The sequence below is a fragment of the Pyricularia oryzae genome, chromosome 1, assembly GCF_000002495.2.
Source record: "Pyricularia oryzae 70-15 chromosome 1, whole genome shotgun sequence".
NCBI lineage: Eukaryota > Fungi > Ascomycota > Sordariomycetes > Magnaporthales > Pyriculariaceae > Pyricularia > Pyricularia oryzae.
Genome location: NC_017844.1, coordinates 4,790,021 through 4,815,669, shown reverse-complemented (window position 1 = coordinate 4,815,669; position 25,649 = coordinate 4,790,021). Strand labels below are relative to the sequence as shown.

Genomic DNA, 25,649 nt, shown 5'->3' with positions numbered 1-25,649 from the left:
GTTGAAAAAGCCAGAGCTGAGCTGAGAGACACTGCGGCGTTTAACAGCCCCGCTACCTTGCTTCCATAGGCTGAGGATGCTTGTGACAAGACCACCCACATGGATAAGGAGGGGCTGATTTCTGCACTTCTGGGTGGCTTGGTTGTCTCTCTACCAATCCCACCTACAGGAGCAACAGGTCGGGTGACGGTTTCAGTTGAAGTTGCGTTGCAATCAAAACGTCGGGAGGCGATGCATTGCCAGCCTTACCTGTGAGTGTGAGCTAATGCAGCAACAATCCATGCAACGGTGCGCCACGCACATGTGCCAACGGAAAAAATGAACTTTCAACAGCCAATGTGGTGGCTCTGGATACCACACCATCCACACTCATAGGCATTGAATGGGCTGGACCTAAACTTGGCACATACCCAAGTTACCAAGGTACCTAGGCCCAGGTAGGTACAAGTATATGCCCCCTCCACCGACGTGCTGCAGATGGTGGGCATGCAGTCTAGATTCGATGCCTTTTTTTTTCTTTGGTTTTCGACGAAAGATTTGGCATATCTTCTTGGGCACACACAAAAGTCTAGAATTCACACCAGGTTCGCCTATGTGGAAGAAGTTGCAGGCGACGCAAACTTCGATCACAATGGCCGACACGAATCCAATTCAATCGTTTGGGTCAACCGCAGCCACCAACGCATTTGTCGGGAACCAGTTCTCAGGGACCACTCATATCAACGTCAATCAAGCATCTGGTAAGGGGAACCCCTCCTGCATGCCATAAGCCCAATGTCCAAAGTCTAACAGTTTGATAGGCAATTTGCGACGACTCTCGCCGGAACAAGAAAGAAACGGTAATCTCTTTTTTTCCCTCCCGTTGTTTTTCGTGGTCCCTGATTTATACCGGCCTTTGGTCACTAACCAGTGGTAGCCTGTTTCCGTTCCCTTGCATTCCGCGACATTGATGCTCGTCAGAACGACATCGCTCCTCCACATCCAGAAACATGCGAGTGGCTGTTCGAATCGCCCGAGTTCCAGCAATGGCAAGGCCCTGGATGCCGCGACACACACAATGGCGTGCTTTGGATCAAAGGGAAGCCGGGCGCAGGAAAATCGACCTTGATGAAACATGCTTTTCGCCGCTTCCAAAGAGACCTTTTTCGCCACCACACCATCGTAGCCCATTTTTTCAACGCTCGAGGCGACAGGCTTGAAAGGACAGCTTTGGGCCTACTGCGATCGATGGTATACCAGCTGCTGCGGAGCGACAACGCGCTCTACGACGAGTTCGTTGAGATGTTTCGCGATAAGCAAATACATTGCCATAATACACAACTGGAATAGCGCTTATCGGAACTTCAACAATTCGTACACTCTACTGTACAGCAGCCACCGCGTCCCATTCTACTGCTTATCGATGCTCTAGACGAATGCGACGATGACGAAGTTCGCAACATGATCCATTTTCTCGAATCACTGAGCCTGGAGCCCTCCCGAGCAGATAAGCAGCTGCAAATGTGCTTATCGAGCCGCCATTACCCAGCCATCCGAATGAACAAGTTTGTCGAATTGGCAGTGGAAGGGAACCAAGATCATCGAGAAGATATTGCCAAGTATACCAGGAAATGGTTACGGGGTAACGATAAAGAGATGGAAGCTGAAATCGTGCAAAGAGCCAGCAACGTTTTTCTTTGGGTCGTCATAGTGGTGTCCCTGCTGAACAAAGCTTACGACGAAGGCCGCATCGAAGGCATGAAGAGGATTTTGGAGGAAATCCCGGATGGTTTGGAGAGGCTATTCTCCACCATTTTGGGCCAAGATGTCCCTGAAAAGGCTGTGACACTTCGAATGCTCCAATGGGTGCTTCTCAGCGAGGAGCCACTCACGGCTAAGGAGCTTTTCGCAGCGGCAGTCGGAATCCCTCTCCCTAGCCGCGAAGTGATAAAGCGACGAATCACCACTTCCTCCAAGGGCTTGATTGAGGTTAGGAAAGGGGAACGGGGCACCGTTCAGTTCATCCATTTGTCCGTCAAGGACTTTCTGTTTCGAAAGAAAATCCTGCAAACTCTTGATCCGAGTTTGGGGCCTGAGCCAATTATGGCTAGCCATGGCAGACTCTGGCGTTGCTGTTGGCAACTCGTCGAGCAGGCAGTCACTGCATCGGCAACTCTGCAAAACATCAGCTGGCTATTTCACGAGACTCCGTTGCTTCGATACGCTGCGCACCATATCCTCTTTCATGCCGAAGCGGCTGTGCCTACTGACCAGGCATATCCTCTCGAATCCTGCGACATTGCCGAGAAACCATCCATTGAAGAATGGATACAGAGGCCAGACGCATGGCTTCAGCGGTTGAATCATTTGCGGATTTATACCAATGATTTGCCACTTGAGCAGGAAGACGCCGGACTATTTGAGACACTAGCCCTTGGTCGGCTTCCAAACTTATTGACGCTGTGTTTAAAGAGCGCCAACATCAACGAGCAACGAGGCGATCTCGACAATGCCCTGGACACTGCTTGTAAATCTGGATATCAAAATATCGCGGAACTTCTGCTTGAACACGGCGCCGACGTCAACGCGCAAAGCGGTTATTTCGGTAATGCCTTGCAAATTGCCTGTTACAACGGAAATAAAAAAATCGTGGAGCTGCTTTTTACATACGGCGCCGACGTCAACGCGCAAGCCGGCGCACACGGTAGTGCACTGCAGGCTGCTTGTTACTATGGATATCAAAATATCGCGGAACTGCTGCTTAAAAACGGCGCCGACGTTAACGCGCAGGGCGGCGAATACGGCAATGCCCTGCAGGCTGCTTGTTACAATGGAAGTCAAACAACCGTTAAAATGCTTCTTAAAAACGGCGCCGACGTTAACGCCCAAGGCGGCAAATACGGCAATGCCCTGCAGGCTGCTTGTTCCAGAAGAAGCCAAGAGGTTGGGGAGCTGTTGTTTGACCACGGCGCCGACGTTAACGCCCAAAGCGGCAAATACGGCAATGACCTGCAGGCTGCTTGTTCCAGAGGAAGCCAAGAGGTTGTGGAGCTGTTATTTGACCACGGCGCCGACGTTAACGCCCAAGGCGGCAAATACGGCAATGCCCTGCAGGCTGCTTGTCGCAGTGGACATCAAAATATCGTGGAGCTGCTTCTTCAAAAAGGCGCCTTACAGTCATGCAAAAAGGAACTTCATGTCTTTGATGACGGATTTTGTTACAGTTCATCAGGTGTAGTGGATGGAGGGGCTATGGGGCGGAAATAGGAACTAGAATCTAGGTAACGGAGGATCAATAATCAAGGGGGCTTATTCATTCGTATGTGTATGTCCAGTATTTGTCGCTTTGGCTGGATGGGAACCAACGAATGTGTGCTTAATCCACCATAACTCGAGGTTGTTATCTAATTCTGCCTATAAGTAATTCTCGAGGGGGGTCAGTCTATCTAGACCTACTACTTAGTCCACCGCAACGTAGACTGCGTATAGTTAGGACTTTGATGTACTATAGACTTTGGTACATTGCCGGCCACGAATGACTCTGCTGGGACGGCGGACATAGTTAATGTCCGAACGAGCGGGCCGGGCGACTGTGCAGAGACAGGCTAAGCTGGCGAGTCGAAGCGGTCGGCTTTAGGCCAGGCTGGCCAGCTGCGAGCGGCATATTCTCGAGCATTCAATCGTTCCGGGCTCTGGGAGGTCATGGTCCCTCCAAGCGACTGTAACAAGACCAATTAGCAGACCCACCGTCAAGACGACCAGCACAGCCGGGAACGGCAGCCACCGCCAGGACGGCACCGTGCAGACGGCCGTCTCCCACACCTGACTGCGGCCAAAGCCCTCGACTTCGCCCGTGGTCCTCACTCTCCTTGACGTCCTCGCTGAGCTCGATGCTGGGCTCCGTGGGACGGAGCTCAGGTTTTGTGCCGTGCATATGGTGTCTTGATCGGGGAGGCGACATGGCACGCGCATGGCGGTGGAGTTTTCCGCTAACGAATTCAGTAACCTGCTAGCTGTCTGCTCAACGGTGCGTCAGTCCGTTGTACATGGTAGCCTTCAAGTCCGGGGTGAGCTCCATGATGTAATTGGTGGTGAGACGACGGGGAATCTGTGACTTATTATCTGTCAACATTTGCTTTCTTTGTTTAAGTTCCCCATATCAGAGAAAGAATATGATACCTTCTCTGGTAGACGTTTGTTGTCGTTGCCGCTCAGGACATGGGTGAAAGCCCCAATAATGCCCAGGGCGAGCAAAAGACCGCTTATCTCCAACATCCACACTCTCGCGATGAGTTTCTATCATGGTACTGCGTAGGCAGTACTGATACTTGGGTTGCTCGAATTTGCATTGAGTTGCCCATTTACTCCTGTCAATCCCAAACCCGGCTCCCGTCGTATGATGTTGGGATTCAAAATCATGACTGTTGGCATAATCAAAAAGAGGGCATATTCATTTTTGAGAGTCGGCTACATTCGACTTGCGTAATGCTAATCAGGGTAACTTGCAAGTAGCAACAGGCCTTCCTTGGACTCTTGGAATATCCTTTGGAATATCCGAAAGCTGGCTGGACTGTGCATCTCTACGGCCCATGCATCGAGAAAGAAAATAGCCGACGAATGGTAAACAGCTTTCGCCAAGACTCTGTTAGAAGTTAGAAGTGGCCATGTTTGATGATTAAAGAGTTCCTCGAACCTTCTTCGCCAGACGTGATAATATGTGCTAACTGACTGGCCGCGTAGTGTGCAAAGTCTCATCGGCCATGCTGACTTTGACCGCATGCTATCGAAAGAGGAGGTAGCACCGCTTACAAAGCACCATTTTGTACGCATGACCTAACTTGCTCCGCAATCAAAGGAACACCGTTCTGATAGAGTCATGAGTAACATTTTGCCCTCTTTTGTTTCCTCATTCGAGTCCAGTGCAAACAAGGTTACAAGCTTATTGAAGGAGACAGGCAATCTGCATGGCGAACTGTGTCAACTCGCCTGTTGAACCATCATTAACCTTTTTTTGCCCATGACTGGGACCAGCAGAGAGCACATCGGTGATCTAAATTGACTCCCGACATGCATTAGTGACAAGACATCGTCCCCCGGCTTTTCAGACAGCATCATATGCAGCAATGATTTCCGGCATTGACCTTTTCGCCACATTTTTGCGTCTTTTCTTTTACAAGTTTGCGCTATGTTGCAGACAAGACACGAAAAAGGGGACTTTTCAAACTCAATATACAAGCACCGCGGATGAACAATGAACCAAAGATGACGTTTGTCCGCGTAGCCCGCTTTAAATATGCTTTATCTACAGCTTGGCTCAGAACAAGATTCAGGATCAATAGTTGTAGAAGCAGGCTGGGGTGGGATGCATCCTTCTTGTCCAGATTACGGAGGTGCACTCCGGAATTCTCTAGTGACTGAGACCAATTGCTGGTCACCATTCAGGGCGAAAGGGTTAAATCTACCAAGGACCAAGGAGTACCAGGGGGTTGGGATGTAAGAAGAGCGGGAAGTGCAAGCCAGGTTCAAGTATGAGCCTTTGCCAACATGCCATGATATCATGCCCGGAGCGTCACATCCCAGCCATCGTGAGCAAAACTTGTTCGTGGAAGCCAGCGCCTTGGCGTCGGCCGCGGGGATCGATCAACGTCCAAGCCTTGATTTTCTGTCGACGGGATACTCCAGGCCTAGCGCATTCACGCTCGGCCATGTAGAATGGGGACGCAGTGTCTTGGGTGCGGGAATAAGCAGCTGGGGCAGGTCTAGGCGGTTTGCTCCCCGGCTCTGGGATAAAGGGATTGGCAACGCGGATTCTTCCATGTCGCCCACAAGCCGACAAACTATCGAGCTTCAAGGACCGAGTCGGGTTTGCAGGTGTCGTGCCTCCTCTGCCGCCTCTTCCAGGATTACGCGCGCCGGAGCCTTTGCTGTCCGCCAGGAGATGGGATCAAGTTTACGGCGTGCGATCGACTCTAAAGGCTGCAGACACACCGAGGGGGGGCGAGAAAATGTCATCTTGATTTCGGTTTCCTAGTCCAGGCCAGGATTTCCATCTTTGCTTTCCCCGTCTGGAAAAAAAGTGTAAGATGTGGTTCCTACCATTCTTAGTTTTTATTTGGCGCATCTCTACGTATCCGACGACGGGATACCTTGGACGTCAAGAACCTGAATCAGACCTCCCATGTCCATTAAGGTGAATGATCACGTCTCGTTGCTTTGACACCACCACCGTTCCTTGATCGTGGTAGTTGGAACGGATGCACAAGCGAATGTGTTTTAGAGTCCAACGCCTTCCTGCTTCAGTCCTACCTAGCACGGCACTTGGATCCGTGCGTGATCCACAAAAGGGTAGGCATTCTTAACCTTATATCGAAGAAAATAATAAGAGAAAAAAAAAGGCTCCGAAACATCCGAGACGGCTCTACTTGGCACTTAAAAGGTTATCTAGGCGCCTCGGGGTCACCTCGCCTGGGCCAAGGGATGACACGAGTACCATTCATGATCGGATCTCGATGACGGGCAGCACACCTGACTCTGGTGGTTCCAACATGGTGACGGGGCTGAATGGTCCGCCGGGAAGTAAGGAGGGAGGACAATGTACTGCAGAGCTGTCAAGTGTGCATTTTTTTTTAAAAAAAATAACGTTTGTCTGCAGCGAGCTGCAGTAGCCTGGGGTAGAGTCCGTCGGGGTTGGTGAACCATGCCGTGATGGCGTGACAAACTGGCTTTTTGCGGCTCTTGTCAGGGCAATACGTGGGATCTTGCAGGATGCAAACTAGCTAAATGCCAAGTAAAAAAAATCATGCAAAGCTGACAATTTGAGGAGTAGTTCCATGCTTGCAGGGCGTGGGAAACTTGTCACTCTTTGACATGTACAGCATCCGCAACGTGCGTCCACATGGTAGCTACAGGTTACCACGTACTTAGAAAAAAAGCCCTTCTTTTCTTTTGGCATGGAGGCACGACCAAGTAGATCGAGTGGTCGGGAATTTATCTGATCAAAAGCAAGTGCGTTCGAATGAAACAACAGACATGAAACAAAACATGTACGTGTAAACACACGAGCAAAACGTTCAAGGGGTAACCCCTGACAGCCTAGGCGAACCGCGAAAATGCCTGGCAGATGAGTACTATTTTTTCGCAAGTAGTCAGGTTTGCATCCCCGAAAAGGTGTACTACTGTTGCATGATAATTCCTACCTGGTACATTGACGTCTTGGTGCACCCCGATGGTTTGCCATTCAGCTTCTGTCAAAGCCCCAAAGTGCTGAGCCTCCCCCGCAACCATGACCGGGGAGCTACCCACATCCCGATATAATCGGCGGCATGGAGGGGAGGAATCCATGCCTACTAGCAGTTCCACGTGACAGGAGTAGGTAGAGTTTCCTGTTGCTTTCCTCCGGTTTATCCCATCTTTTATCGCCAATTTTGCACGTTGAGGCTGGCTGTAGTGGGGTTGGGCCGGGTGGCAAATGGTTTTTTTGGCACTTTTGATGGACACCCATGTGCTTTTCTTCGGTTTACTGAGTTGCCAGATTTTTTTCTTGGGTGCAGCTCATGCAGAGGGACAAGGAACTGAGATCTCGGCCGGCTGTTGGTTCAGAACTTCGAAATGTGTCTGCCCATCAAGTAATAGATGGTGCGAACTGCTACCAGTAGAAACCGCGAGTGCACCATAGGTGGTAGATGGATGGGTTGTATCCACTGTTTTTGTTACTCTGAAATTCTGGTCTTGGGGGTTCTGGCTAGGCGTTCATACTATAGCACTATTGTAGATGGGGCCACAAGTTCAGACGCAAAAAGCCCGGGGCTTTCTGGAAGAACTGGAGACAACGGTGGGAAATAGGGACAAACACAAGTACAAACAAATATGTAACAAAAATATCATTAAAGCTTGTTGGAAAGCTACATTAAAAGTCAGGCTACTAGTTGACATTTCCTCGCGTTCAGATTACAGCGCTGTGGCAAGGGAAAAACAAATCGCCCGGCTGCCCCCCCATTTTTGGAGGTCAGTAACACGTTGGTTCCATTCGCTCAAGGGAAGCGGAAGAAAATAAGATAGAAGAAAGGAAAAAAAAATATACAGCTCAGGAAAAACAAGGCGCTGCAAATCACGACTGTGATATCCTCGATGGCCCACTGTATGCCGTGTCGATCGCTGAAAATTCGCTCGTCAAGCTCGCCTGTGACCGGTTCATCATGTCGGGGTCCATCTCGACCGAGACGCTCATGACCGTCTCACACTGTATAGTCAACCGCGTGGTGTCCATGCCCGAGACCCTAAGGTGGTGATTATCCTTCTTTTTCCTCCTCTGCTCCCTCCCGTCGGAACTCATCACCTGGAAGAGCCCGCCCATCCGACCGGCGGCAAGCTGCGGCTTGGCCTCGCTGACCTCGACGCGCCGGCGGTCGTGCGACGCATCATCGCTGCCGCTGCTGCTGCCACTGCTGCTGCTGCTGGTGCTGCTGCTGCTGCTGGTGCCGTTGTTGTTATTACCGCCACCGCCTCGCTCCCCTCCCAGGCCCGCCTCCTCGTCCGCCTCCCCGCCCCGCACAAACACCACGTTGCCAAACTTGCGCCCCGGCGGCGTGCGCACAAACGCAAACGTGTCGATGCCCGTGTCCTGCGTGGGCGGCTGCTCGCCCGAGAAGATGATGGGCCGCCGCGTCGTCGCGTACAGCAGCGCGTCCAGCAGCCCCTCAGCCCCGAGCATCACCGCCGCGAAGCAGAGGTAGCCCTGGGGCACGCCGGCGCTGGACCGCCCCGCCAGGCTGCAAAAGGACAGCGGCGCCGTGCAGAGTATGAAGATTAGGGGGTAGAGGAGGAAGGCCGGGTTGCGCGTGCTGATGTTATTGTTGTTGTTGTTGTTGTTGTTGTTGTTATTTGATCGGGAGCTGTTGGAGGTGGAGGAGCGGCTCTTGAAGTTTATTGTTGTTGTCTGGGCGGTTGTGGTGCCTTCGTCGTCGGGCATGTTTTTCGGTGGGGAGTGGACGATTGGTGGCGTCGATAGCCTGGCTGGGCTGCTGTTTTTGGATTCCCGACTGGCGGGGGAGGGTGTCTTGGGTCGTGGTGGCATTTTATGATAAGGGCCGTAGGGGTAGTGCTGGCCCGTGCTGCTCTGGTCTTTGCTGCGTTGCAGGTAGATGTATATGTAGATGTAGACCACGGTGATGACGAAGATGGAGAGGGATGTCCACAGGTAGTGGAGATATAGTCGGATGTCTTGACGTTCGGGGTTGAGGCCACACTGAACGACCCCCTTGTCAGAACGATACTCGACAGCAATCTGGGGAAATTTGAAACTGGCGCCTTTTTGCGCATCGACACGAACCAAAAAAAAAAAAGAAAAAAAAAAGGAACTTACCCAGACCCCCACCGGCGCAAACAAGGGCGACTGTGATCGCCAAGTCAAAACCACTCCCACCATGGCAAACAAATAATTAATCAGCCACATCGAAACGAGCCCTACGTAAAAGGCCCAGGTGGTTGGCCGGTAATTCTTGACTACCCCGAGGTAGGTGTGAAAGGCGATGGCGGTGATCATCAGGCTGGAGCCCAAATCACCAATGGCGAGAAACCACCCCTGCGCCCAGCATATCCTGCTCCGCGTGTCGATGCTGCCCTGCGCCGCCCAGTGGATGCTCAGCATAAAGGCCAGGCACTGCAGAACGTCGGCCCACAGGAGGTTGCAGATGAGGATGAGGAACTGGTTCGGGGGGTCCCTCCTCAGCCGCTCGACAAAGAGCCTGACGCCCCTGGGAGACTTCTCGTCGGCGACGTCGGGCGCCTCGTCGCTGGTCTCCATCTGGGGACACAGGTGCTCCGGTGGTATGTTGGCACCGCCATACTCGAGAGCGGTCTGTGAGCGTGGGTCGGGAATCGAGCCGTATTGTTGGTGGCTTGGTGGAGTCGGCGGGAACGGTCGGAGGTTCCAAGATATTAGTTTCCAGGTGATGTATATCGACAAGACCAGGCACGCCAAAAACGACAGGCACGCAACCACCGTAACCACCGTGAGTCCTTGGATCGAACCCCAAGGCAGGGGCGCAAAGATGTCGCCGCTTTCTGCTTCCAAGGTTGGGAGGATTTTTGGCGACGGCGACGACAATGCCGGCGGCGGCGGCTGGTAGTTTATTTCACTCTCCACCGCTGCCATGTCGGACCACTTCTGGAATCCAGGCATTTCTGTGCTGATTATAATGATTCCTCAAATCCCGTTTCTGTCTTGATCCTTGAGTGGCCGTCCATTGATGCCCTGAATGACCTCGACGTTTCGAGCGGCGATGGTTTTGCTTCAACGTCCGGGTACCGTGTTGGCTTTAGAAATCGCCCTGGGTGTCGGGTGCTTTAGGGTTTTTATCAGGTCGAAGATCAATCAGGAGACTCTAGCAAGACGGAGGGCAGCTCCAAGGTGTCTGACGGGTGCGTGCACAAGGCCAAGATCTCCGAAAGGTGGGATCCGATGCTTACAGGGTCTCTCGGAAGAGAGAAACGCATATATCCAGCATGGGAAATAAAAAAAAAACGGACCTTCATAGGTAGATGAGTAGTAAAGACAGCACACAGCACAGGGTCACAGTCAAAATTGACCTTGATGCATCCAAAAAGTTCCCCAACGCCCTAGGTGACACCAAAGCTGACATTCATGACTAGCTAGTCGTCGAATCATTTCAGAAAAGTACTCAATACGTAATGGATGAGATGTCGACAAGGAGTCGTGGATGATTTACACTGCAGGGGTCCTGGGTCTAACGGAAGCAGCCAAGTCACTCAAATATGGGGCTGATCGTTCTGCTAATGCTTTTCTGGAAATAGTCGATCGATCTGAAGGTGCTACATCGGGCCTGCTAGAGAAAAGAAGCCAGTCTTGGATAGACGGAACGATCCACTCTGGTGTTTCAAAAGTTGTCGTTGCTAATATCCTCTACCACGCACAAAAAAAAAAACACATTTACATTGGTCATTGATGCATACACTACTATTCGTACTCTTTCGGAAGAGGATGAGGATCAGTAAACCAAATATCTGCTCCAGCAGTACACCCTGTACCTGAACCATATTCTTGATCCCAAGTGCAAAACCTCCAGTCGTCGGATAATCGATGCTTAACAATCAGATCATGGAACGATATCAACACCCTCGAGCACGCCACTCATTTAGAAAATGGCCCTCTTGGACCCTCCGTGCAAAGATGTTCAGAATTTATCCGAACTGTAATGATCTCGCGTGGACTTGTTCGTTGGGCAGCGAAAGCACGATTCCCATGACCGGCCCAACCACTCGAGCGATCCCACCTAGAACTGTGACGAGGAGTAAATTAGGGCAAATTAACAGCGCCATCTGGCCAATGAGAAGCCAAGTATATTCCTTTTTCCTTTGCCTGGCTGCGTATTGCTCTTTTTTCCTACCAGTTCCCAAAAGAAAAACCCTCAAGTCAGGCTCACGGACGGATTTGGACAGAAGATCGGAGTTCGGAAACAGCAATAAGCCAAGTAGCTTACTCGAATCAAGGAGCTTGATTGTCGTTCTGCTATATCCACCAACCACAAAAAAATAAGCTCGCTGATCTTGTTTTCTTTTTTTTCCTTCTTTTTTTTGCATCGTTCAACCATGCGTCTGAAAACCACCCTGCCCCCCTACCTAATCCGTATCTGGTATAAACCAAAAAAATGGAGGGGCGCTTGAAGGATGCAAGGAAGAGGACCAGAATCATCGTCCCGTCTGTTTAGTGTGCCAACCGAATCGCGTTTCCGGCCGCTTCGCCCCGAGTATGGACAGAAACCCAAATCAACGCAGGAGCTCTGCTGATTGGATGACCAAGATAGAACGTTTGTCTGCTCAGACCTGGGGCGAAGATAATAGAAGAAGAAAAAAATAATACATGGTGAGGGAAGCATCTTTGCACACTTTGCTCGGTGGTTTCAGCTCAAAGACTGCTTGCCAAGCTATGGATAGTGTTGAGGTACATGCAGCCGACCCCAGCAAAAGATAGATAGAGAGAAAGAGAGAGCGAGAAAGAAAAAAGGTTCTCATCAGTTTGCATGGTTGTCGGCTCCTGAGGCTTTTACCCTACCAGGCAACTGCCGACCTATTTACCGTGATGCTCCCTACTTGGCTGTATAAAGTATGTCGGACTGGATCTCCTTTCAGCATGGCCTTGCCTTTTTCTCCGCCGTGGGACTTTGTTCGACCACTCTGCCCTATCTAGCCCGTTGTAATCGTCCAAACTCGGAAATGATGACGCCACCTTCGTCCAATCCGCGAAAATGCCGGCCCGTTGCCTTTTTTTTATTTTTATTTTTTTGCTTTGTTCTTTTTTTGTCTTGCTTTGTGAATCAACGTGAGCAAAATTTTGTACGGATTTGACTACAAGAATGGGCAGACTGAGTCGATGTCCTTTTCTTCTTCGCCACCCTCCCCACTATTAAAGAAGAGAAAAGGCAACAAATCTGCCCACGTGGTCGACATGTTAATTAGTGCTAGAACGCGAGGCATTCACTTCCGCATCTCCTTTTGTGGAATTTTGTAGTCGAGCCAAACATCACATGCCCCCGTATCACTTTCCGTACTTCGTACTCCGTACGTAGCTTGAAGTTTAAATAAGCTTCTCAAACGGGCAAGAGCGGTTCTTTTGATGGTCTTGTGAGGGGGGCTGGCTGTTGCTACCCTTGCTGCCGTAAGCATCTTTTTCTTTCGATTCTTTATTTCCACCGGAGCTTGGAGTATGACTTGGCGAGGTCCCTGCGCGTTAAGGGTTATGGGGTAAAATTCGGGCCGGCGAGTTGACCAAAGAAAGGTGGACGATTCATGGACCAAACTGGATCCAGACCATTCTCTCCTCGGAGTACCTTAACCTTCTTTGCTCCCTATCATTCTTTTTTGGGTTTTTGTTTCCGGTACTTTTACCGAACCCTTTTTTTTTTCTTATCGTTTGTCATTTTCTCTCTTCTTCTGCATGACAACGGCGGAAGCCCTACTTTACTTCTTTTATTTTTTTTCCCCTTTTTTCCGAATCGAAAAATGTGGCGAACAAAGTTGGCATGACTAACGTTGCGTACCCCCTGTTCGGCACCCCCCCTGTTCGGCACCCAAAAATAACAACACTTTTATTTTTATCCTCCAACTTCTATTATAAATATCTCGATGAATCTGTCACTTTTGGATTTACTTTTTTCTGATTTTAATTCTCCATTTTCCAATGAAGCAATATACTGAAAAACAGCTTATATCTGCAATTAACGACGTCAATAATGGCAATCCAATTGCAAAAACCTCCCGAAAATGGGGAATACCTAGGTCTACACTTCAAAGTCGACTTAAAGGTTCTCAACCTTATAAAAAAGCACAAAGCCCTTTTCAAAGGCTTTCCACGGAACAGGAAAAGCATTTGGCTGATTGGGTACTTACCCAAACAGCTTTAGGGCTTCCGCCAACGCATCAAGAATTACGCTTTTTTGCCGAACGAATTCTTCAAGCCGCCGGAGAGACAAAAGGCCTTGGAAAACGTTGGATAACTCGTTTTTTGGCTCGTTATCCAATCCTTAAAGCCCAAAGGCCCCGTCGAATAGATAACGCCCGGGTTAATGGCGCTACTACGGAGGTAATTAAATCTTGGTGGCTTTATATTACGAACCCGGTTATTAACGCTATTAAACCGGAAAACCGTTGGAATATGGACGAAACCGGTATAATGGAAGGCAAAGGATCTAATGGCCTAGTATTAGGGCTTAACGGGATCCGGCCGTTGCAACGAAAAGAGCCCGGAACGCGTGGTTGGACGACTATAATCGAATGTATATCGGCTACGGGCGTTGCCCTCCCTCCCCTCGTTATATTTAAGGGAAAAAACGTACAACAACAATGGTTTCCCACGGATTTAAGCCCTTTCGATAATTGGCAATTTCATGCAACCGAAAACGGGTGGACAAATAACCAAACGGCTATCGAATGGTTAAAAAAGGTGTTTATTCCGTATACCCAACCTTTAACCCCTGAAAAGCGGTTATTAGTTTTGGATGGCCATGGATCACATATAACGGACGAATTTATGCTTCTTTGCTTGCAAAATAATATTCAACTCCTATATTTACCCCCTCATTCGTCACACGTTCTTCAACCATTGGATCTATCGGTTTTTGGGCCGTTAAAAGAAGCTTATCGACGTCAACTTGGATTTGTTAGCCAATTTTGCTGTTCAACAGTTATTGGAAAACGAAATTTCCTACTTTGTTATCGAAAAGCCAGATTAAAAGCATTTATAGCAAAAACCATTCAATCTGGTTGGCGTACAACGGGGTTATGGCCGGTAAACTTGGTTAAACCACTTTTAAGCCCTTTTTTGTTAGAAAATAGCAACGCCAACGTTATAAAAGATAAAAACAACGGTTTGCAAAGGGATAAAACACCGGAAAGCCCAGCCCAAAAAATTAACGACCCGTCTTTACTTATTTGGAAAACCCCTAAAACGACCCGAGATATCCGACTTCAACTGCAAAAACTTTCCCAATCCAACAAAACCAACGCTACTTCACGTCTTTTATTTGCAAAAGTCCAAAAAAGCTTCGAAGCCAAAGATACCCTTTTGGCTAGCGCCCAGCAAAAAATCAGCTTATTGGAAGCACAACTGGAGGCAATACGGCCGGTTAAAAGGAGGAGGGTGGTTCCGGATCCAAACGAGCTTTTGGTTAACAAACAGAACATTATTGGATTGCAGGAAAATGATATAGAAAATTTGGAACCTTTAGCTGATGAAGAAGAGGTTAATGAACCGGAGAAGCGTGAAAACGATTGTATTTTTGTCCGTTGATAATTTTATATTTAAATCAGTTTATAAAAGTAGGCATTTCGTTGTTAGATTTTCAGGGTGCCGAACAGGGGGGGTGCCGAACAGGGGGTACGCAACGTTATAGGGTTGGAACAAACCAGATCTATGCTTGTCCCGCTGCTCAGCAAAAACAGAAAAGTGAAGATGAAAAAAGAAACAAAATAAAAGGATAAGATCAGCTGTAAAACGCAAAAAGAGCTGGAGCCGCGGCAGTTAAACTCCTACGGAATCCTTTCGAAATAGTTCTGCCCTCTTGGAGGTTATCCAATGTTTACCCGCTACTTGGGATCAACAAGGATCCATTGCCCAAAGCATGGGCCAGTGGCCGACGGACTTGGAGGCAGTGCTTCCTGGGCCGGGATCCCATCATCGGAAAATTCCGTGCAGCCAATGAATCCGCTCGCAGGACAGCCTTCGTATCGAAAATACGGCGTCCACGTTTGAATTCCTCCTGGGGTATTGGCACGTGGCTTCAAGGACGCTAGTGGAGGGAAAGGGTATTCTGCGTGTCAGTCAATTTCAATTTTCCGCGCGCCCTCGTGCTCCGAGATTTCCGGTCGTGTTAGATAACAAGTATGCCATGTCCGCGGGCGAAGCTGACGGGCCCATCATCTCGAGATCTCCGTTGTTGGAGGCAGGTCTGCCTTGTCGCCGAGCTACCTTACCCAAATGAGAATCGAGCTGCATTCAACTGCTCTAGCCTAGCACGCACGAGGGGAATAAAGTAACGCGTACCTGCTAGCGAGATGGTTTCAGGATATCAACAGCAGCTCATGAGTTTCTCGCTCCTGATAACATTCTTCTCGCCCAGACCAGGTTGTTTATAACTCTCCCAATCACGATACGTGACACTAACGGCAGGAATTGACGACTGCGATATTCGTCCCCGACGATGGATTACCCGATCGGGCAGACCCGCGGGAACAAGAACCCGCGGCAACAAGAAAAGGGTTTGCCCGCGACGCGAACAAAGCTACAATGCGGACCCGCGTCCGTACCGCGACGCTAGAAAATAAAAACCGATAAAGTCCGCTCTGGGATTGAGCAGGTACCTAAAACCTGGTGGGTTTTTGACTTTGTCGGGCTGAATGTCCGGCACTCAGATGAAGGCCTTGGCCTTTTTGGGCGTAATCGTCGACGCTAACTGCTGCAATCCTGGCTTTGATATAATGTATCGATTGGGTGTGATGGGTGAACGACGTAGCTAGGATTATCAGGCCATTACCCCCCTTCGTTTCTTGTGCTGCTGCTTTTCCATCTGCCTTCAAATCACCATACTTTTCTCACTGCATTAGCGCCAACCCCAAGGTTGATCCTGATTTTCTGTTATTAAGGCCATGCTAAATTACATTAATAAACCGGTTTCATGCGACTATGTACGCGGCCTGGCTATACCACCTTGAGAACGGAAGAGAGCGCAAGCGAGAAGAAGACAAAAAAAGGAGAAACAAATAACCCCCAAAACAAGGTTTCCCTCTCTAAGCCTGGATGGTATACATCTGCGAGTTGGTCACGCCAAAGGCCGCGTCAGGAACGCGCTCATAGTCGGCGGGGGTGGTGGCGCCACCACGGTAAACCTCGCCGAACCAGTAGCGGCCGCCTGTGCTGCCGCTGTTGATGGCTGTGCAGCGAGATTCGCAGTTTGTCAGCGTGTCATGCTCATGGTGGTTTTTGGATGGCCAGTATACAACTGAGTGACAGAAAAAAAAAAAAGAAAAAAAAAAAACCTACCCTGGTAGCTGGCAGTCGAGGTGCAGGCCGTGAAGCTTTGGCACTTGTCCAGGACAAAAGCGTTCCAGGCGTCGGCCGTTGCGTAGTCCTTGAGCTCGGCGTTGTACGAGGCGATGATGTTGGCAGGGAAAAGACGCGAGCCCGTCAGCCAGTTGTCGGGCGCGGGGAGGTTGACCTTGACGAGGGTCTTGGCGGCCGCGGCCTGGCCCTCGGGCGCGGCGGGCAGGGCGGCGGCGGTGGCGGTGCCGAGGAAAAGCGTGGTGAGGATGGCGAGAGAGAACTGCATGTTTGCGACTGGGCTGTGATGGTCTGAGCTTTTCTTTTCTTTTACTTTTTTTGTTTCGATCCAATTACTTGCTTGTTGCCCCCCCTGTGCTTTGTTTTCAAAGTCGAGTTGAGAATAAAAAGTAACGAGAACGGGCCAGAGATCGCCAAGCCATCGCGAACCAGGGCTCCTACTTATGGTTTGGCCCTATCGCCCGCCCATCGCGTCCTGCTCCCGAGATCAACGAAGCCCACCTTGTTTAGGTACGAACCGGTCAGAGCGATTCCAGCTTCCTTCCTAAAGCAGAGACGAAGCATGACCCGGATGGCAGCTAGTGAAATTGGGAATCGCAAATAAGCATTGAAAGCTCCACTCGTGCTGGAGCCTGGCAACCAGGCAACGGATGTCTCCGAAGCTCGATTAGGTAGCTGCTAATCGAATTTATGGGTCGAAAAATCAACCATTGACAAAAAGCATGCCCTCTGTTCAGAACCGATGGTGATTGTGACGTGCGTCAAAATCGGCAATTCCCCAAGGCGATATCAAGGATGGGCCCAGTTCCCCTCATCGGAGAGTTGCATTTGCAGTCGAGCTTCAGCGTGACCGGTAGGATTATCACAGTTCGGCAGTTCTTCAGTGGGCCGAGGATGCGAAAAACAACGTGGGAAAATCTGGCGAACTCCATTCACCTCGGCACTGGGGTGGAGGCTGATACATGAGCTAGTTACCTTCTTTATCCGACTCTTGTGATGACTACGTCGCCTCGATTGCTGATGAGCTGATGCACACCGCTGGAGCATCAACAGAGCACAACTCGGCGCAAAGGTGGAGGGGCACTGTCTACAGCAGCCATGGATTGACTGAATGTATGTTAATAAGCACCTTGGTACCTTGAACCAGCATTAAAGTCGCCATTGGGATTATACTTACTAGTATATGGTACGGCCAGCGCATTTACAAGGAAGGTTTCTATTTGAAGCGGTTGGAAAGTTGTAGGCAACGGCATTCAAGATTGATGGCGAGTGCTGCGGCACCTCAGGGGCCGCGTTCCCTTTTCCCCACAGCACCGGCGTGGATCATTCATTGACAGGGGCTCAATATAAGATAGATACAGCTATATTTATCTCTGAATTCTTGACGCACAGCAATATACCCATCAGATTTAGGTTGCAGCTTATTAATTCGCTGTCTTTTTCCCAGAGTTCCCTGGGCGGACAGGTACAGTTCACCATTCACGTGAGTCGCAGCAAAGAGGCTTTACACGATGATATTGATTGGGCCCCACCTCGCCCTAATACATATGCTCCCTATATCACTACTGTCATCTATGTGGAGGGAACCAGGTCCCGGCCAGCCTAAATAGACCCAACTTGATCGGCAGCAACAAAAACAGTCATGCATCGAGAATGCCCGCAGCCATCTTATCGCTACTTATTGCCTTTCTGATTTGCTTTGCCAACTTTTCTTGGAGGTTTTGTACATGCTAGACTTGGACTGATAAGCACGACTGGCTGCATTCGACAAACATAGAAAACGTACAACACCGAGCATTCTCCAGTCCTCACTCAGGTGAGCACCAATTTGGCCCCACGTGAAACAATAACAGCGCGGTCTATATTTTGCAAAGGTTTATAAAAATGTACAGCACCAAAGACGCCGAATCACACAAAAAGCGACCGCCAAGGAATCTAAAGGAGAAGCCAAAGACAAAAGCGAAAGGCAGTCTCAAAATAATAAACAATAAAAGGAAAAAAGACAAAGTTAAAACAAGAACAAGGAAAAAGCCCCGAAAGAAGCCAGCAAACAAAAAGGGAAAAGAAGAAAGCACAAAAGCACAACCAAAACAGGGTTGTTCGAAAGAAAGGTCAAAAGCGAGTCTCGGCAAAATTCCAGCCGCTGGGTTAATTATCTGTCCTTTCCCATGTTGTGACCAAGTTTTGATACGTCGGGGTCCTCATGCCGTACCAACCCTCAAAGTCAACCCCGTTTGAAAAGGCAGGCCATGGGCTTCCGGCTTTTGTAATGGAGCGGTTCCAGTGGAGCTATTGATGAACGGCTACCGGGCGTTGGGCCTAGCCGGTCCGTGGCCTCTTAGACGGGGGAGGAGAGTCGGAGCGGTCGGGTGAGGAGGGAGGCGAGGGAGGAGGAGATGTCCAGTCCTGGCCATCCCACACTGGAAAACCGCCCCAGCCGCTGCTGCGAGCCTCGAGGGCGCCCGGAGCTTGCTCGGTAGCTGGCATGGGCGCCGCCATAACGCCGACGAGGAGGAAGGGGAGAAAAGAGCTGAAGTGCATTTTTCGAGAAGAACTGGTGAGAGGCGCTTGAGTAATGGGGTAATCTGGCTGTGAAGAGCTGGATGGGAAACAGAGAGAAATAAAGACTAGACTGGAGAGCTCGAGAGGACTTTATATACCCTTCAGTGCTGCACAGATTTTATTTATTCTAAAAATAATATTCCACCCATATTATAGTCTTATGATGTGCATATTATAGAAATAGAGAATATAAATAACTCCGAAATTATGATAATCAACAGCTGACTTGGTGTTATGATGTTCAGTAGTCCCATTAGTCACGAGAGTCTTTCCATGCAAGTCTATAACAAATCCTGCCTTGATTTAAAGCATAATTCGCAAGATACTAATCTCATGCAGATACAACCGGACAGGAAAATCCTAGCCCCGGATTCATGGCCCACGAAATGCACGAGTTGCAGAGCCTTGGTCGGACAAGGCGGAACCCTGTACCATGCCCTCACGTCGGAACTTGTCATCCGCCTACCCAATCTTTGCGCGGCTAGCTTCCTTGTCTTGTCTCTGCCAGCCCTATTGCTAAATGCCGCTGTGAGGCCCATTGTGGTTTAAATTATTTGGCGTACTCTAATTTCTGTTTTCAACCATCTGAATATCCGGCTGATATCTTGGAAAGATAAGCTTGATGCTTTGGGCGCAGAAGATTTACTAGTTCTAGATTGAGGCTACGTTATCAAATCTAAACAACTCTTCATTCAACCTATAAATCGGCTTCACCGAATGCTAATTTACTAACGTTGCGTACCCCCTGTTCGGCACCCCCCCTGTTCGGCACCCAAAAATAACAACACTTTTATTTTTATCCTCCAACTTCTATTATAAATATCTCGATGAATCTGTCACTTTTGGATTTACTTTTTTCTGATTTTAATTCTCCATTTTCCAATGAAGCAATATACTGAAAAACAGCTTATATCTGCAATTAACGACGTCAATAATGGCAATCCAATTGCAAAAACCTCCCGAAAATGGGGAATACCTAGGTCTACACTTCAAAGTCGACTTAAAGGTTCTCAACCTTATAAAAAAGCACAAAGCCCTTTTCAAAGGCTTTCCACGGAACAGGAAAAGCATTTGGCTGATTGGGTACTTACCCAAACAGCTTTAGGGCTTCCGCCAACGCATCAAGAATTACGCTTTTTTGCCGAACGAATTCTTCAAGCCGCCGGAGAGACAAAAGGCCTTGGAAAACGTTGGATAACTCGTTTTTTGGCTCGTTATCCAATCCTTAAAGCCCAAAGGCCCCGTCGAATAGATAACGCCCGGGTTAATGGCGCTACTACGGAGGTAATTAAATCTTGGTGGCTTTATATTACGAACCCGGTTATTAACGCTATTAAACCGGAAAACCGTTGGAATATGGACGAAACCGGTATAATGGAAGGCAAAGGATCTAATGGCCTAGTATTAGGGCTTAACGGGATCCGGCCGTTGCAACGAAAAGAGCCCGGAACGCGTGGTTGGACGACTATAATCGAATGTATATCGGCTACGGGCGTTGCCCTCCCTCCCCTCGTTATATTTAAGGGAAAAAACGTACAACAACAATGGTTTCCCACGGATTTAAGCCCTTTCGATAATTGGCAATTTCATGCAACCGAAAACGGGTGGACAAATAACCAAACGGCTATCGAATGGTTAAAAAAGGTGTTTATTCCGTATACCCAACCTTTAACCCCTGAAAAGCGGTTATTAGTTTTGGATGGCCATGGATCACATATAACGGACGAATTTATGCTTCTTTGCTTGCAAAATAATATTCAACTCCTATATTTACCCCCTCATTCGTCACACGTTCTTCAACCATTGGATCTATCGGTTTTTGGGCCGTTAAAAGAAGCTTATCGACGTCAACTTGGATTTGTTAGCCAATTTTGCTGTTCAACAGTTATTGGAAAACGAAATTTCCTACTTTGTTATCGAAAAGCCAGATTAAAAGCATTTATAGCAAAAACCATTCAATCTGGTTGGCGTACAACGGGGTTATGGCCGGTAAACTTGGTTAAACCACTTTTAAGCCCTTTTTTGTTAGAAAATAGCAACGCCAACGTTATAAAAGATAAAAACAACGGTTTGCAAAGGGATAAAACACCGGAAAGCCCAGCCCAAAAAATTAACGACCCGTCTTTACTTATTTGGAAAACCCCTAAAACGACCCGAGATATCCGACTTCAACTGCAAAAACTTTCCCAATCCAACAAAACCAACGCTACTTCACGTCTTTTATTTGCAAAAGTCCAAAAAAGCTTCGAAGCCAAAGATACCCTTTTGGCTAGCGCCCAGCAAAAAATCAGCTTATTGGAAGCACAACTGGAGGCAATACGGCCGGTTAAAAGGAGGAGGGTGGTTCCGGATCCAAACGAGCTTTTGGTTAACAAACAGAACATTATTGGATTGCAGGAAAATGATATAGAAAATTTGGAACCTTTAGCTGATGAAGAAGAGGTTAATGAACCGGAGAAGCGTGAAAACGATTGTATTTTTGTCCGTTGATAATTTTATATTTAAATCAGTTTATAAAAGTAGGCATTTCGTTGTTAGATTTTCAGGGTGCCGAACAGGGGGGGTGCCGAACAGGGGGTACGCAACGTTAGTATGCTCGCCAGCTGCACAATCACTGAACCAAGTAGAAATGAGACAAGATAAGAGGGACCATCTGGACATATCGAGGCAAGATGCAAGACCCCGGCTTTATGCACCGCGACCACACCGCCCGCTCATCAATCCGGGGCCCCGCGTGTCGGGGGCTCTGTCGGGCAAATCATTGGGTGTGGAGATGCTTGGAGATGGGCAGAGGTTGGAAACAACATCGCGGGTGTTTCTTTTTTCCTTTTGTCACTCCCTTTGACTGGGTACCGTGGAAAACGTGATGATCGCCCCAGACTTGGCTGTACCCTCTTTTGACGTGGTCTCAAGGCCAAATTCCAGGGCGGATGGGGGGTTACCAAGACATACCAAGAAGTCCAAGAACACCAAGAACACGCATGGCGCCACTCACGAGGTGGATGGACGTAAGAAATTGCCAAAAATAGACAAACCACAGCATTTCTTTCCCACAGAATCGTCGTCATTCCTTGTCAACTTGTGTATGTCGTGTTTGGGGACCACTTGTTGTTGGCGGGGAAAGTGAGGAAATTTGTTGGCTTTGCAGGCTTGGGACAGGTCCCAAGAAGCATTCATCAAAGCCCTTGACCGGCTTTCTCACCGCGTATTTTTACCACGTACAGCCACAGTCGGGATAGCAATGTTACAAGCTGCCTAGCATGGCCGCATCGGACGAATGATCCAATGCTCCTTTTTGGTCAGACTGGAAAAAAAGGTTGATGTGCGCAGCACAGGAGGTGACATTGCGAATGGTATAATAGAGATTTCAGGGGGTAGTCACCTACCCTATCTTGGGCTGTCGCTTTTGGGCGGCAGTTCCCGCGACCAACTATCTACCTAGTTCAGAATAATCGATCAAGTCCCACTCAAGCATGGGCCATCAAAGCCAAGCCCTCCTCGGTCAGATGCCGTTCACTGCCGTCTTGGGTTTTTGTCTAGCTCCAACAATTCTTGGCAACAGTAATTCGACCGCGCCTCCTCACTCCGCCAAGAACGAACTCTTTGCGCACGTCCTGCCATGCAGGAAAACCAATGTCCACTGGCTGCATCAGCCATAGCAATTGTGCAAAACAAAGGCGCCAGGTTGCGACTGCCAACGTCTCACGCTAAGGTAATGTTCTTTCCAACGCTACGTGATTACGTCGACTTAAGCTACGAGGCATGCCATGCTCGGGAAAACAATGTCTCGACTGCACTCATCTAGACTTCTTCTCTTGGCAAAGGTCTTGCTGTTTGCTTTGATTGTTTTCTCTTGCAACGTTCTGTCTCCCTCCCAGACTGGAAACATGCAGGCCACTGCCGAATGCCAAGCCTTTCATCTTGTTCAATTCATCGGCGAACACAACGCATATATACGCGTTGGTAGCCGCAACCCACACTGGGAAGCCTTTACGGTCGTGCTGCACGCCTGGGGTCATGGCGAGGACAAAATCTCATCGGCTCCGGCCCAACCCCTCCTGGCATGGCTCCCAGGTTAGAGCAAAGGCGGAAGAAGTTGCAAAGCTCTATGTGCTTTATGAAAGCGCCGCGCTGGTGGAGCGGGCGGCCGATTCCCTTCGCGTAGAAACATGCAAAAAGGAAGACCACCAACAGTTGGAAGGAAACCTTGCAGCCATGGGGGGCGCCAATACAGAAATAGGAGCATGAGTTGACGACAAATCGTTGTCAAGCGCCGGATCTGGCTGGATTCTCTCGGTCTCCAAATTCATGTATTACCCAGACTGCATGCATAAAATATCAGAATCTCGCGGTGGGCGTGCTGGGAAATCTGCCAGTGCAAGACGTGCTTTGTCTTTAATCCATTGGCTTATTGTAGCAAGTATGAGAGATGATAGGCAACATTGAATAGTGCCCTCCAAGGGCTAAATCGGTTGACCTATGTTGCCAATTGTTGAATCACAAGGTCAAAGCTCTTCTTATCTCCATATCTAATGGCGCCGACGCCGGCGAGAAAACTATTTTACTGCAGAAAAGAAGAAAAGCAACTGCTGCATTTTCTATGGTAATTAAATTCAAGTGTTGCTCGACTCGGCAGCTCCGACGATGTAGCTATTTAAATCCAGAGTTGATTTATCTCTCCATTGCATAATTTGGCAAAAGTATGGTAAAGTAGCGACAAAAAGCTAGAACTCAAAGTTTCTTTCATGTGCCATTACCCCTCGCGATCATGTTCAGAGACAGTCGGTCCCTCAAATGATTCAAATAAGCCATAGGATCCTTTGTGGCATTGTCTGTCATCCTATTCTGCTTCCAACTCTCCATCCTCCAATCATCATCTTCAGTGTCCGCCCACTATCTCCATTTCTTTGAAACCAAGACTTTCCACAATGCTCTCTCCTTCTTTTCCGGCTCTGTTTGTTCTTTCTGTCTTTTTCAGCAATGTCATGGCCAAGCCTACTACTTGGGCGTTTAGCACCCAAGCCGATCCAAAAGTAATTGTTGAGAACAAGGGTTTCACTAGAAAGGTCGCGGAAATATTGGGCAAAGACCGAATCAAGCGCGCGGTCAAATTAGATGACGATTCCATCCTTATCGACTACCGTCATTCCCGCCACTTGACTCCGGGAAAACATTACATATATGAGGTCGATCAAAATGACAAGGCAGCTTATAAAGCCTATCTCGACGTCATGAAGAAAAAAGTCGACGCGATAAAATGGACGCCTGACATGAGACCCCACCACGACGACTTCGATGCGTCACTAATCGCGTTTTGCATTCCCATACGATTGGAGAGTATTTATAATTGGAGGGAGCACAGCAGCCGTGAGGCAACTCTGAATCCCCATTACAAAGATCCCCGCAACATGGCCGAATCCACTTGGATCAATCCTTGTCTTCCTCGTAAGTGTGAAGGACCCCTGCCAATGCCACGCCACCAAGATGCTCCACAGGCTGGAGCCGTTCAGGAAACACAAGTTCAAAATATCAACTGATTCATCCGGGAAATTAGCTGCTTAGGGTAGCGCAACCGATTACTAATCGACATGGCCACGCAACGCACGGCGCACAAAACCCGTTTTCTTCCTTTTTTTACCACGTTTCTTTGCTTCGGGGGTTGATTGTATGGTACGTGGGCCGACGCGGAGAGGTATCATTGTGGGGAGCTCAAGAAAAAGAAAGGGTGAGTGGTATAGACGTGCTTCGGGGGCTTGAGTCGAATGTGGAGCTAAAGTCAACGAAGGATGCTTGATATGAGGGGCATGACTGATTTCTTTCCATGGCGACTGTCTTGTATCTACCTGTTTAAGCGATGCGCCGGAATTCGTTCCATAGGCTGCTTCCCAGTAGTCAAAGGACTAACCTCCAGATCTTGGGGGGGGGGGGGGGGGGGAGACTTTTTTGACAGGCATACAGGCATCTGGGGTTTTCTTTTTTTTTCTTTTTTTTTTGTGTTTTTTTTGGGTTGCTTGTGCGACCCCGGAAAATAAGAGATCTTTTGAATAAGCGCTGATGTCCGATTTTTGACTTACTATAGTCCCCGACTCGTCGTTGTTCTCTGGACGCAGCTGCATGAAATTCAAGACTGCCCTGAGCTGCACTTTTGTTGGTCCTGCTGGACGGAAATCCAAATTTCATCGTGGCCCCTTGCTTCATTGGAAGATAACTAGCTGCCGCCTTCAAAGAAATTTGAATCAACTGATCACTTCTTTTATTCGTTAATGTGTATTCGGTGTCGATCTTGGGGACGCCGACGCCCTCGTATTTATAGAGTTGCTTTAAACGACTCGTTTCGATGTGATAAGATGCGATAAAAATGGCGCAAGTCTTGATCTTTTAAAATGCTACTAGGAATACACTTGTTCGACTAGCTTGGTATAGCATATGATATTCAGGTCGAAATCCGAACCTTTGATTCACTCAGCTCTATCCCCCCTCTTCACGTCGTTTGAGTCGCTATCTAGTAATCGTCTTCCCAAATCTGCTGTCCATTCTC

The 25,649-nt window shown here is 48.8% G+C and overlaps 7 protein-coding genes across 7 annotated transcripts; 3 read left to right on the top strand and 4 right to left on the bottom strand.

The window, feature by feature from the left end:
- The first annotated feature begins 498 nt into the window (after window positions 1–498).
- MGG_10547 (ankyrin repeat domain-containing protein) lies at window positions 499–3,411 on the top strand. Its single transcript, XM_003710113.1, has 3 exons — window positions 499–740; window positions 801–839; window positions 917–3,411. Exon 3 carries the CDS (start codon window positions 1,441–1,443, stop codon window positions 3,244–3,246), a length of 1,806 nt encoding a protein of 601 aa, XP_003710161.1. The 5' UTR covers window positions 499–740; window positions 801–839; window positions 917–1,440; the 3' UTR covers window positions 3,247–3,411.
- A 57-nt stretch (window positions 3,412–3,468) lies between these two features.
- On the bottom strand, window positions 3,469–3,940 carry MGG_10546 (uncharacterized protein; the record flags this gene model as incomplete). The annotated part of the gene is made up of 2 exons (XM_003710112.1): window positions 3,469–3,569; window positions 3,727–3,940. 2 exons carry the CDS (start codon window positions 3,938–3,940, stop codon window positions 3,469–3,471), a joined length of 315 nt encoding a protein of 104 aa, XP_003710160.1.
- Window positions 3,941–5,536: 1,596 nt separating this feature from the next.
- On the top strand, window positions 5,537–6,010 carry MGG_16325 (uncharacterized protein; the record flags this gene model as incomplete). The annotated part of the gene is made up of 1 exon (XM_003710111.1): window positions 5,537–6,010. The coding sequence occupies one exon, from the start codon at window positions 5,537–5,539 to the stop codon at window positions 6,008–6,010; it is 474 nt and encodes a 157-aa protein (XP_003710159.1).
- A 1,061-nt stretch (window positions 6,011–7,071) lies between these two features.
- Window positions 7,072–7,320, bottom strand: MGG_16324 (uncharacterized protein; the record flags this gene model as incomplete). Its single annotated transcript, XM_003710110.1, has 2 exons — window positions 7,072–7,106; window positions 7,176–7,320. 2 exons carry the CDS (start codon window positions 7,318–7,320, stop codon window positions 7,072–7,074), a joined length of 180 nt encoding a protein of 59 aa, XP_003710158.1.
- A 766-nt stretch (window positions 7,321–8,086) lies between these two features.
- On the bottom strand, window positions 8,087–9,781 carry MGG_10544 (uncharacterized protein; the record flags this gene model as incomplete). Its single annotated transcript, XM_003710109.1, has 2 exons — window positions 8,087–9,223; window positions 9,446–9,781. The coding sequence occupies 2 exons, from the start codon at window positions 9,779–9,781 to the stop codon at window positions 8,087–8,089; spliced, it is 1,473 nt and encodes a 490-aa protein (XP_003710157.1).
- Window positions 9,782–16,278: 6,497 nt separating this feature from the next.
- MGG_10542 (uncharacterized protein) lies at window positions 16,279–16,817 on the bottom strand (the record flags this gene model as incomplete). The annotated part of the gene is made up of 2 exons (XM_003710108.1): window positions 16,279–16,421; window positions 16,532–16,817. 2 exons carry the CDS (start codon window positions 16,815–16,817, stop codon window positions 16,279–16,281), a joined length of 429 nt encoding a protein of 142 aa, XP_003710156.1.
- A 7,222-nt stretch (window positions 16,818–24,039) lies between these two features.
- On the top strand, window positions 24,040–24,648 carry MGG_16323 (uncharacterized protein; the record flags this gene model as incomplete). The annotated part of the gene is made up of 1 exon (XM_003710107.1): window positions 24,040–24,648. The coding sequence occupies one exon, from the start codon at window positions 24,040–24,042 to the stop codon at window positions 24,646–24,648; it is 609 nt and encodes a 202-aa protein (XP_003710155.1).
- Window positions 24,649–25,649: the final 1,001 nt, after the last annotated feature.